The sequence below is a fragment of the Tursiops truncatus genome, chromosome 13 (genome assembly GCF_011762595.2).
Source record: "Tursiops truncatus isolate mTurTru1 chromosome 13, mTurTru1.mat.Y, whole genome shotgun sequence".
In the NCBI taxonomy this organism is placed as follows: domain Eukaryota; kingdom Metazoa; phylum Chordata; class Mammalia; order Artiodactyla; family Delphinidae; genus Tursiops; species Tursiops truncatus.
The window spans coordinates 6,619,833-6,633,047 of NC_047046.1; the positions used below are offsets into that span (position 1 = coordinate 6,619,833).

General features: G+C 38.4%; 1 protein-coding gene across 18 annotated transcripts in view; it reads left to right on the plus strand.

The window, feature by feature from the left end:
- Positions 1–13,215, plus strand: part of MPHOSPH9 (M-phase phosphoprotein 9) — a 54,840-nt gene that overhangs the window by 5,287 nt on the left and 36,338 nt on the right. For 14 of the 18 annotated variants that reach the window (XR_002179434.3, XM_019950259.3, XM_019950260.3 and 11 more), the window contains 5 exons: positions 4,158–4,247; positions 4,945–5,468; positions 6,398–6,521; positions 10,407–10,497; positions 11,936–12,024. Coding sequence is in view for 17 of the 18 variants with exons in the window: in XM_019950259.3 (XP_019805818.2) it covers positions 4,158–4,247; positions 4,945–5,468; positions 6,398–6,521; positions 10,407–10,497; positions 11,936–12,024 (918 nt within the window). In the remaining variant the exon portion in view is untranslated. Of the gene's footprint in view, positions 1–1,520; positions 1,676–4,157; positions 4,248–4,944; positions 5,469–6,397; positions 6,522–10,406; positions 10,498–11,935; positions 12,025–13,215 lie in introns of those variants that run through there. The other 4 variants (XM_073789973.1, XM_019950263.3, XM_073789976.1 and 1 more) reach the window with 4 other exon arrangements.

A 13,215-nucleotide genomic window follows, 5' to 3' on the forward strand; every position in this document is an offset into this window, starting at 1 on the left:
TTAAAACTATGTAGAATAAATGGAATGAAAGATTATCTGGTTTAAGAATTCAGCAGCAGCCACCCCTAAGTGTAATTACTTATATTCATTATACATAATCATTGGAGTTATAAAAATGACTATTATGGCAAACTTAAAAGAAAACTGAGTTTTAAGTTTTGATACCTTTTTTTTCCCATATAACAACCAGTATGTGCTAGTGCAAATGACCTATAAAATGCCATTGTAAAATGATGTAAATAATAATGGAATGTTTTATGAAATGCTTCCCCTAGTATACTTACTCATTAGCTTATAATACCTGAATTGATATGCTTTAAAAAAAAAATGAGGCATTGCCTCAATGTGCCTTGACTTCTGACAAATTCATTTTTAAGTAGAAATTGTTACTTTTAGTCTTTGAAATCAACATCTTAAATCAGAATCAGAATATATTTGTGAATTTAAGACACAGATGATTACAAGCCAGAATACCAACCAGGTACTTACACCTTTTAACATCTGAACCAGTTTCTTTCTTTCTGCCCTTTGTTCTCCTGTGATCTAACAGATTATTTTTATTCTGTTGAGTATTAGTTGACTGCTTAATTTTTATAATGTAGGCATATAATTGATTATTCACTGAAGAGCTTCTTAAGCTATTTCTTACTTTGACAGAATATGAAATACTTTTTTGGCCATTTCAGTAAAATTTCCTGAATTTGTTTTGTGTGTTTTCATAGCCTATGAAAATAAAAGTCTCTGATGCTTTAGGGTAATGATTTAGAAAGAATGGGAAGGTAATGATTGCGCAAGTCTTATTTCCCTGAATTTCATGTTTACACCTTTCTTTTGGAATAGTAACATTTGTCTGATTTCTACCACTTATAAGAAACTAATCTACATTATTACAATAAAGAACTAAACCTCCACAGAGCTCTGGAAGAGATCTGGGGATGACCTGATTCTTTAGAATTCCTTTATAAAACGTATCTTCTGGGATTCTTAAGTTTATCACTGCTTAAACTTGGGAAGGTTATGTATTTTTATTAGATCAGGAAAGAATCTTTTAAGGCATTTCCATAGAAATACTTTAATACGTTCTTAAGTACTTGCTAATATTTCTATGATTGTAAGAAAAATTTAAAAGCACATCATTAACTAAATTATTTTAGCATTTTAACGATTTAGCACTACTGATTATGTATATAATAGTAATAGTTATGTGATAATTATTGAGTATTTGCCGGGCAGTATACTAGATACTTTCTGTCAGTGGCACTCAACCTTATTGGACTCAAAGCCCTGTTTTTATAACAGTTTTCAAAATAACATCAACTTATATTGTCCTGAAATGAAATTCACAGATAATATAACCTGCCTGTATCTGCTTTTTAAAAAAAAATCAATGTAATGTCCTGTGCTATAAAAGAGGAATAATAGTTACTTATAATAAGATAATATGTAAATGTATAAATACTCAGACATATCCACATTAGAAAACATAATGTAGCAGCAGTCTGGTGTTTACTTCTATGTAGACTCACCTTGAACGCAGCAGCTATCAACACAGACTGATACATCTGCCTTGCACTGATGATCCAGCACTGCAACTGGTGACATGATTTTTTGAAATGGTGACTCATTTCTGAGCAAGTTCTGAAACATCTTGGTAGTTGCATTCCTGGACAATTTGGTGATTTGAAAACTATGCAAAATATGTATCATTCTTATAATATAAAATGGACACAGGACAGTTCTTTATTGTCAGGGACTATCCTGTGATTTGTATCCCTGGATCCTGCCCACTAAATGCTCGTGGTGCTCCCGCTATCCTCGTGACAACCATGACCTCACAGATTTTCAAAATATACTTCCCCCATTGAGATCACTGCTTTACGTGCATCACATTTAAATTTAAAATTTAGTCCTCTCAGCCACCTATGAGGTGTTGCTGTTCCCCTTTTATAAATTAGGAAACTGAGGCATAAAGAAGTTAAATTTACTTGTTCAGGACCACCCAGGTTGTTGGTGGAGAGGTGGGAGTCTGGCCTGGGAAAAGCCCATAGGATGTTTCCCAGGCCAGACTAGAGCAGCGGACGGCAGGAGCCCCCGTTCAGGCTAATAGCGCCAGGCACCTGCGCTCAGGGGAAAACTTGGCACCCATGCCCTCCAGCAGTATGTAAGATGCGGGTGGTATACATAGGTTTAGTTGGAAATGAATAATAGCCCTTCTTAATAATTAAGTGTATAATGTTATTCACAGTATTAATAATATTCTTAAATTAGCTTACTTAAAATTAAAACATTAACAATAAAGTCTGACTTGGAAAAACAAAGTCTCCACTAATTTATGGCCTGAATGAACTCTATTCATTTGTATCCTAAATAAGAAAATGATGATAAGGATGTGATTAATCTCAAGTGTCTCACATACTATGAAGCCATTTTTTGTTAAGTAAATTGTTATTCTATCATAATTTAGTTTTATGTGAATAATAACTTTATTAGGATAAAAATAACTCCTAAAGGTATAGAGGTATAACTGAATAAGAAAACTGTTGCCTGATGATTTCTTTTATTTTTTTTTTTTTTTTTTTTTTTTTTTTTTTTTATGTTTTGATTAATATAAGATACTTTATAAGTTGAGAAGGTAAGGGACTTGATTTGATCTAGTCCACCTTGTCCTGAAGTCAATTGATTTAGATTTCACGCTTCCTATCAGTACCATCGTATTTCATTTTAAGGCTTTCTTTTCCAGTCTTGAGGTTTTCTCCACTTTACCTTAATACCGTTATACAGGTTTCAACTTAATTCTGTTATATAAGTGGCTTTCCCCATGAACCTGAAGGGTCTCTGGATTGTGTAGTCTATAATACCAAGAAAAGCGCAGCTAGCAGTATCCATTGTTATACACTCGTTTAGACTGTATATCTAAGTGTCCACTCTTGGCCTTGTGTCCTAGGTGCTGGAGATGGGGTGGGCGCAGGGGTGGGAGACAGACAGGTTCACCAGGAGAACAAGTGAGAGACTTTCCGACTGTGGTAAACGCTCCGAAGGAACTAAACAGGGTGCCAAGAAAGAGAGAGAGTGACTGTGAGGGTGGTCTGGGAAACTCTTCGAGAGAAGATGATAATTGAGCTGAAATCGCAGAGGGGGAAGAAGCCAGCCATGTTGAGAACTGCGGAGAGGGCTTTCCAGGTAGAGGGTACAGCAAGTGCGAGACTTTTGAGGCGGAAGACAGTTTTGGCGTGTCCAGGGAACAGAAGGGGGCCAGCGAGGCTGGTGTGTGTCGAGAAAGGGACAGAGAGACTTGAGATGAAGCTGGGAGGTGTAGATGAGCCAGATCACGCAGGGCCCTGTAGGGAATGACCGGAGTGGAAAGGCACCGAAAGGTTTTAAACAGGGAAGCCAGTTGTGGTAGCTACTTGTTGACATTGTATGTTATTACATACGGTCTGTTACTGAAAGTAGACCAGCCTTTAGATTGAATTCAGCCTCTGGAGAAGTCTGTGCCCCCTCTCCTCCCGTGTTTTGGCCTAGTCTAATTATAAGAGCACTTAACTACTCTTGGGGGTCAGGATGGATCAGGACCTAAAAGTGGCCGTGAAGGGAATTATAGGTCACTTCCACAGGTTTTCAGAGTCATTTTTTCGTTCTTTTTCAGCTGCAGTGCTATAAAGCACTTTAATATCTGACTCTAAAAGAGGTTTTTTAACTTGAAGAACAACTAAATTAGGGATCAAATTCTCCTAATACTAAACTATTTGTTGTTTTAAGATGTGGGATTCTTTTTCTGGGTCCAGGTTAGTGTTTAAGAAAACCATTAGGTGTTATGAGGAAAGGAAGAGGGACTTAAGACAAATGTAAAGTACAACTAGCAGCAGTTCTTGATTAATCAGAAATGGTAGCAGATGACATCAAATTAAGATGCCATTTGAAAAAGAAGATTTACTCAGACCCTCAAATTTACTCAGACCACAGGTAACATAAGAAAGGGGTGCCCAATCCTATGTCCGTGTACTTTTGCATTAAATATAGTTTTATAATTAATTTAGCTTATGACTTTTACATTAAAAATACATTTTAAAAAAAGGCTCTTTCCCACTGGAGGAATATTTCTGTGAAATATTAGGTTAAAAATTTATGTCTAACTAAAATATTTTATAATTTACTAGACCAGGTGGTTACAACTATTCAATTTGGTGGAAAAACAATGCCAAGAGCAGATAGTTGCCCAGCAGGAACAGTTCCACAACCAAATTCAAGTAAGTTCTTTATATTGATTCTTGTTTTATATTGTAAGGTTTGCAGAAGAACCAATTAGTTAATTTTTTTTTCCCCTTTTTTTTTGGGAGAAGGAAGGATTCTTTACCTGCAGCAAATAAGGAGAACACCGGGGATCTTTTCCCAAAGCAGTGTCTCCCCAAACTGCAAAACTGGGGAAGTTTTAAACTAAGGGTACACGCATAATCGTGAGGGGGCTTAAGCAGAGAACTCAGCATAGAATTGGGACAGAGGTCCACAGAGTCCAAAGCTGTAGTTGATTGAAGTCCGGAGGGTCAGCATCATCATTCCATCCTCCACCTGGGTGGGGGCCCGAGTTCCTGGTGTCAGCACTTACTGAAGCTCAGGTTCTTTGTGTCTCATCCCAGGAAGAATGCAGTGAGAGACAAAGTGATAGGTAAGAAGTAGATTTATTTATTTAGAGGTACACATTCCATATATAGGACTCGGTCTGTCTCAAAAGGTGAGAGTGGCCCTGCGAGAAATGCCAGAGTGTGGGCCATCTCAAAGATCCCAATTAGTTAGTTCTTTATATCAGTTTTGTTTATAAACTAAATATAATGCACATGTGTCATCTTTAGGGTAATATCTCATTTTTAAACACAATATTTTAAGACATTTATAAAAATGTGATGTTAATATACATCCTTAGCCAAACCTGTAACTTTTTATTTTCAGCGTATACAGAAGGAGATAAAAAATTTAGTCAAGTTACAGACCAATAATGCTTCCTGGGCTTCCTGTGATAGAAGTTCTTTAAGCAGACAAATATCTTCAGAAAGTCAAATGGGTTTTTTTTCTGAAAACAGTGAGAGAAATGAATCTGTTATCAGTTATCCCAAGTCTAAAGAACCTGAAATGCAGCGAGAAACATCCATGTCACAACCAGACTGCAATGTGGATAGTAGCTCAGTGAGCAGTGGGTATGGTACCTTTTGTGTCTCAGAACTAAATACCTACAAACCTAAGGACGCTCAAGAGTTCATGGAGCACGCAGAGGTTTCTAAAGGACAGTTTGGAGCACCGGTGGTGCAAAAGGAGTCACTTGTAGATGGTGTGAAAAACCAGAGTTTTTATATACATACAAATGAAGAATTTTGTGCATCTTTAAAGGAAGATACTCCCATTTTTCCTGGTGAATTTGAACACAGTTTTCTTGGTGAAAATAAGATTTCGGAAGTATACAGTGGAAAAACAGATAAGTAAGTAGAATTTCTCCATCACTTGAAGGGAGTTTGACTTGTTTATTACATTTATAATAAGCTAAACATGTTTAGTAAATACAGCTGCTTTTAGTTGGAATGAGATGTGTTTGAATGTCTATCAGTTTTATCAAATTGTTTTATTTACTGCCTGTGGAAAAAACTGAAATTAACAAAGCACACTACATGCTAACGACATCTGTCTTCCCATTTACAATGTTATAAGACTACTAAAACTCTTAAGGTGAGAGGCCTTGCCAGAAAAGTACCTTTTGTATTTTCTAGTCACTATCGACTTGCTGAAAATTAGAGTATAGGACTGCATCAACAGTGGAATTTTGTCACACATGTTCATATAATTTAAAACAAAAAATTATATATAAGCATACTCAGTTTTATGTTTATAAGAAGAGATTTTTGTAAGTTAAATGACATTTTGATTGACCCAGGTAAAAGAAACTTTTGGTAAAAGAAACTTTGGCTGAATGTTTGTAAAGCAAATAATCACTTAAAATTATGTTCTGTTTTATGTCTCTGACATATGTCATCCAGTGTAAGGTATTTTGCTGTGGCAACACAATCTTGGGTACCCATAAGTATAATTATAAGTCCATCTAAATAAGTATGCTTTCACTGTGGAGATATACTGAGTACTTGAAGGGGCCACTATGGTGGTTTTTGTTCTGTTCCATGGCGACAGACTATAAGTATTGTTAATCACTGCTAGTCAGTCTTTTTCCTCATTTTGCCTTTAATAGTAAGATATTGTAAAAAGAAATTTATGTGAATCAATAAAAATCCATCCTCTCTCTGCTATCAGAAAAACAACTCAAAGCATTTTCCACTGACATAGTATCTACTAGTGTTTAGTTTTATCTGTGAAGGACAGCATTTAAAGAGAGGTGTTTTGTTTTTTTCTTTTTAAATAGTAAATCTATAACATCATGGGCTCAAAAGCTGAAGCAGAACCAACCAAAGAGAGCACATAAAGAAGAGGGGTGTTCAAAACCTATGCAAGGAAATGAGCAAACCAGGAAATCACCAATTGAGAAAGTAGGTGACGAGTCACTTGACTCTGGCATGCTTCATCTATGGACAGTTAGGATAATTATGTTGAGTTTACCACATGTTCATTAACATAAGTTTTTTGCCCTTTGTTTTGTATTGTTAATTTGTTCCATTGACATACCTTTTTTGGTGTCTCAAAGGATGGGAAACTATGCTCCAATTAGTGGTTCTTTAGTAGACTGGAAATCAAAACCAGTGAGAGATAAAGTACTACTAAAAAAAAAGGAAACATTTTGTAAAGGTCCTAATTCTCTTTGTACTGCAAATGTTTACGAGTAATACATTGTTTTTTAAAAAACCCTCAAATAATTTGTTCTGCTGTTAAGTTGTAATAAGTAGTACTCTATGTGTGAACGCTTTAAGATGCCGTTATAAAAACAGTTGAAGCTTGGACAACTCTGAATTTATAATCCAAGTTGTAAGAGATTGAATTCTAAACATTCATTTAATTCCTTTTGCTCATATAGCAGCTGCTTTTGTTAACGAGCTGTAGCTACTGAGTAAGTTTTAAACATCTTTAAAGACCTTTTGGCCTAAATTGTCATAGAATAACATTGTTCAGTATAATACATTGAAATCGCAAAGACAAGTCTCTCTACAATCTTGATTCCTTTAGAAACTGGCCATGTCTTGATCATCCTAAACATAGTCTTTCCATCTTCCTTTGAAAAAGATCTATTAAAGAATAGAAGTTGTGGGGACATTCCTGGTGGCGCAGTGGTTAAGAATCCGCCTGCCAGTGCAGGGGACACGGGTTCGAGCCCTGGTCCAGGAAGATCCCACATGCCCGCGGAGCAACTAAGCCCGTGCGCCATAACTACTAAAGCCTGTGCTCGTAGAGCCCGTGCTCCGCCACAAGAGAAGCCCCCGCAATGAGAAGCACATGCACTGCAATGAAGAGCAGCCTCTGCTCGCCGCAGCTAGAGAAAGCCCGCACACAGCAACAAAGACCCAATGCAGCCAAAAATAAATTAATTTAAAAAAAAAGAATAGAAGTCGTAAGAAGGCAGTCCCCCAGCCTTCATAAGGCAATATCTCTCTTTCAGTCATTTTTCTTTCTTCAGCCCATGATACTTAGGCTTCTTGATATCATCATTTTTTTAACTTACTCACATTTGTGTTGAGGAGGGAAATGAAGGTGAGGAAGCTACATGAACCGTCAAGCCTCGGGGGCTGGTGCTGTATTGGTAGCTCTGTTCTTTTGAACCTGTGTGCCGTCAAGCATGGTATATCCTTATTTGGTGTGGTGACATAAAAGCATTTGGAGACTGAGGTGAACGTTGTTTTTTTCATTGGAATAGGTTGGCAGAAATGGAGAATGTTTTCATATATAGTAGCTTCATTTTTTCTGTTTTTACCTTAACTGAAACTCAGTTTGTGGAGACTTTTTCACTTCTGATGAACTTTGGATTTGTGGTGTGTAACTTGGTGGATTCACTGTCTTTTGCGACTGTGGATCGGTATTTGTTCTGTGTAGCCCTGTGGTTTCCGGAATTTGCTGCACGTTGGAGTCACCTGAGGAGCCTTAAAACTCTACTTATGACTGGCCGCCAGCCCCAGGTGGTCTGTCCTCATTGGTGCAGTTGTGACCTATGATCAGGTGGTTTAAAAGCTCCTCAGGTGATTCTTATGTGCTGTAAAGCCTGGAACCAATGATCTAGCCTAATTTTCTCCCTTGATTCCGTGGAGAATCGACAAGCAGCTGAAGGATCAGAGACACTGCCTGAGAAATATGCCCTTGGGGGGGATAGGTCTACCTAGTAGCCTGTTCTGCCTCTGGGGATGTCAGTTGCGCAGGGGGTAAAGCTGTGATGAGGGCATGATTCCGTTTGGATTTTTCCTTTTCTTTGATCATCTCTGGACAAGTTTTATTTTTCCTATTTTTTAAAGGTGAATTAGATATTTTTGCTATTAAATCATTAGGGGAAATCAAGTTTCTTTGGTGTGTCCAAGTTTTAAATGGCTTTCAGGTAGTGGTGGTTATTGAATCAGACACCACACCTGAAATGCACTTCTTACCTGCATAATTCTGGATCAAATTCTGTGGATTCACAAAAGTTGGAACTTTCTTCTTTAGTTCATCCTTTCTCTTCTCCCATTGTTTCTTTTTCCATTTTCAGTCTAAATCCAGGGAATCGCTATGATCAGAATCTCCTGGGATCCAATTTTCTTTTTATACAAGGTAGTTTATTTGGGGTCCTAGCGATCTTGAAGCATGTCTTGAAATTGGATATTGTTTAGCACAAGGATTTTCCAAAGCTCAAGTCGGTCTTTGTTTCCTTGGTCCTTTGTCTGGGACAGACTGGCTGTTACCATTTCCCCAGGTGTGGGCTCCATGGTGGTTTTTCAGATGCTGCTAGACTGTTACTGATGAAGATCCTGTGCTAGGCTGAGGCCAGCTTCTTGGGAAGGGCTTTCCTTGCACCATACTTTCGTTGCTCTTCAAAAGCCAGGCCTGTTTTCTTCAGCCGATGCCTTGTGGCCCGGAAGAGTGCAGCAGGCAGCCGTGTGAGGTGAGCCCCCTCCAGCCAAGGGGGCGTGTGTCGACTGAGCACGTTAAGGTTTACACCAAAGAACCAGGAAAAAGTCAAAATATTTTAATTGGGATTTTTCACTTATTCTTCTGCAGTCAGCTTCTCTTGGTCTGTTAAGTACAGAGACGCAACAGAAATTTGAACAGGTAGGCGTTTTAGGAGAGACATTTGATGAAAAGGAGGCTAAAGTGGTGCCTTAGAAGGCTGAGGGGATAACCCCTCCTTGGTATACAGAATGTCATCAGCTTAGTGTGCTTTTGCTTTTGCAGTGGGTTCACAGGTGGTTGTAAGCAAATAGAGCTAAATACTTTTTAACGGGAATTAAAAGTTTGATGGTGGTGAAACTCATAAGAAAAATTCTGATGAAAATCACATATCTCTCTGGGGAAACACAGATTTCTTGTGACAATGCCAGAGATATTGTGAAGAGAATTTAGCTTAGAATTTTTATTAGAATTGAGGATAAGTAAGCATTTTTAGCCTTTTCTGGTAACCAATTATTTGCATATAAGATGTAGTCTACTATTTAAAGTTCATAATAATTATTGATATGCAGTTTTCAGAGTTGATTTATTGTCTTAATGATAAAAATGAATTGTTCTGGCTTTTACACTAATTTTTATACTAAACGACTTTAATTCTAGGCACTTGAAATTTCTTTTGGAAGTCGATGGCAAATTATAAATACATTTTCTCTTTTTAAAAAAATTAATTTATCTTTGGTTGTGTTGGGTCTTTGTTGCTGTGCGCGGGCTTTCTCTAGTTGTGGTGAGCGGGGGTTACTCTTCATTGCTGTGAACGGGCTTCTCATTGCAGTGGCTTCTCTTGTTGAGGAGCATGGGCCCTAGGTGCACAGGCTTCAGTAGTTGTGGCATGCAGGCTCAGTAGTTGTGGCTCACGAACTTTAGAGCACGGGCTTAGTAGTTTTGGCGAACGGGCTTAGTTGCTCCGCGGCATGTGGAATCTTCCCGTACCAGGGCTCGAACCCGTGTCCCCAGCATTGGCAGGTGGATTCTTAACCACTGCGCCGCCAGGGAAGTCCATAAATGCATTTTCATTCTGCACTCATATTGTCTGCTTCCGGTTTCCTCTTTCATCTCCACAGAGAATCAAAATAAACTTTTGTAAATTACACAGGAATAGAAAATCCTTCATTGTTGATTCCTATCATTTTGCGATTCTTGTAACCATGGGGAAAACCAGGCTTGCTTTCTTTGTGAACCTCTGAAAGTTTCTCTGCGCCTGGGTTTGACACCTGGCTCTTACTCCTTGTGTCAGCAGTCTGTGCCTAAGGATTTTTAGCTGGCAACTAATGGCTTTCTTTCTTGAATTGTAGTCTGATTTCACTGCTGCTACACATTCTCGAGCTTTTTACCTCAACAAACCAGATGAGAGTCCAAATTGTTGGATGTCTGATTCAGGAACAGGTATGATACTTATATTTCTAAAGAGTTTTTTTCAAAATAATAACGTGTGCATTTCTCATAGGGTGATAATCATGTATATTAGAGTGGTTTCTGTAAAAGTATTATGTGTTGTCTTGTGCCTCTGGTAGCTGTAACTTCCTTACTTGCCTTACTTTGTGTTACAAGTTCTGTAAAGATAGAAAGCAGTACTTTTGCAATTATTTCAAACAGCTGCAAAAATCATCTCAGCATTTTTCAGATACTCCAAAATGAATTAAGAAATTCAAACTGTCTGTAAGCCATTCTTTACTCTCCACGGTGAGCTTATTTTAGCTTTAATGGCTTTACATACTGACTCCTTTTTTCCACAATCCCACATCCAATTCAGGATGAATTAGCTTTGCCTTGTGAAAATTACCATGATCTGATCACCTGTCACCACCTTCCTGCTCTCACCCTAACAGAGCCCCATCACCTGTCCCCTGTGTTCCCGCGAGCTTCCTAACCAGCCTCCTTGCTTTCACCCTTGCAGCTTCCATCTGTTCTCAACACAGTAGCCAATGTGATCCTTTTTAAAGACAGGTCAGATCTTGTGACTCCTCTGCTCAAGCCCTGCGGTGGTTCCACTTCCCTCAGAATAACAGTCGGGAGGGAGTCTGTCCTTACAGAGGCCTGCAGGCCTGGAGACATCTAGCTCTGCTCTTTGACCTCACTGTCTGGGGCTCTCTCCCTTTCTCTGCTTCAGTAGAGAGGCTGTTTGCTCAAATATGCCAGATAAGTTCTCATTTTAGGGCTTTTGCTTTGGCTGCTTCCTGTATGTGGAATGTTCTCCCCCGCCCCTTACAGGGGAGCTCCCTCATATATGGCTAACACGGCCAACCCTGACCACCCTATTCAGAAAGAGCGCCTGCCCCCCCTTCCACACGCACTGCATATCCCCTTACACTGATTTGTAACTTTTACTAGAGTGCTCACCACCTTCTGACATACTGTGTGTACTGTATGATTGACTTACGGCTCACAGCTCACTCTTCACGCCTCCTCCTCCCCAGCTGGTACAGTAAACGCTCAGTAAGGATTTGACTTATTGAATTCTTTAGATTGCTTCTGTGTATGTCTGTACTGTGCGTAAAGGAATTGTCTTTAAAAAAATATTTTAAATTGCACGTGTTTATCTTGACTTTTAATAATATGATAGTTCAGTTTAAAATATTTGGATCATTAAGTTAGGACTCTTACATGGCAAGGCATTTATGTGAATTTTTTCCCTTCCAAATTCAATTTCCTGTATCCAGATAGCCAAAAACTTCCCGTATTTAATTTTCTTTAGGTAAAAATAAGTTATTCTAGAACACATACTTCCCATGTTTAATTTTCTTTAGGTAGAAATAAGTTACTCTAAAAGCATTTTTGTTCTTTTTCCTCACCCTTATCTATTCTGTGTATTTGTTCACATTAGGACTGACTTACTGGAAACTGGAGGAGAAGGACACGTATCACTCTCTGCCTAAGACTCCAGCCTCCTCCACGGATATATCACCAAGCCAGGTAATTTAATAACCCACGATGCACGTGTGTATTTGTTGTACAATTGTATATACTGGTTCATTTACAAAGTTTGTATTTTTCAATTGCTGATATACAGAAGAAAGTGTGGGCTTTAAATCATATCTGCCTGCTTTCAGGTTTGGTCTCTGTCGTTCACTGCCTGTGTGATCTTAGGAACGTTACTTAAAAATGGAATTAAAAATGCCTGGTTAGTGTGTTATGAAATTAAATGACATGGTTTTGTGCCCACTATTTTAAATATAGTAGGTACACAAATAAACTTCTTCCCCCGTTCCCAGGCGTGGTTTTGATTTTCTGTTCTGTTACACCCTCCCGCTGATCCGTTTGTATCATAATTATGAGCAATTTAATTTGCTGTTTTGATTTTCTTTGAGCAAGAAATGTAAATATTTTGTTGACTTCAGAGCAAAGAAATAAAAATATCCAGTATGTGTACATCGATGTATATATCTCACTTCTGTGTTTAGATCAGGAGATGAGAGAACAGGTTGGAGGAAAAGAGAGATACAATTAAAGTAACCAGGAGAGCTGTAAACACGAGTGACAGGCATAGATGGACAGGACAACATGGAACCAGTGTGGACATCGGAGTCCCAGAGAGGGTGGGAACCAGCATTCTGTCCTTCAGGAAAGGAGGAAAAAAGAGACAGATAAACACTAAGAAGGAAGGGGGGGACGTGAGATTGAGGGGTCTGGGAGACTCGGTGGGCTTTGCAACTACAGGGCTCACTGCGTGTGTTTCTTGGTCTTCAACATCAGTAAATTAACACTATATTTTGTTGACTCAAAATACAAAGTTGCCATCAATTTTAAGCCTTCCTGTTTCATATTCTACCAAGAAAAAAAATTCATCAATCCGACGGATACAAAGCTTATCCCTTAGAATTTATATTTTGTAGACTTAAACATATATTTTTATCCTATAATTCTCGTACATACTTATGGATAATATAAGTGAAGTAAATTAGTTGAAACTTCTTTACCTACAGGAGCTTACACTCCACACTCCTCTCTTTTTAAGTCAGTGTTGGTTTCTGTGTTTTCCACATGCCATTTCCCTTGGGCCACCAAGAGCATTGGTGACTTGGCATTTCTTTAAAAAAGGATGAAAGGCCTTGGTGCTGAGTTTTTACCTGGCTTAGTAGTTATGTAGGACTGGCCTGCTTTTGA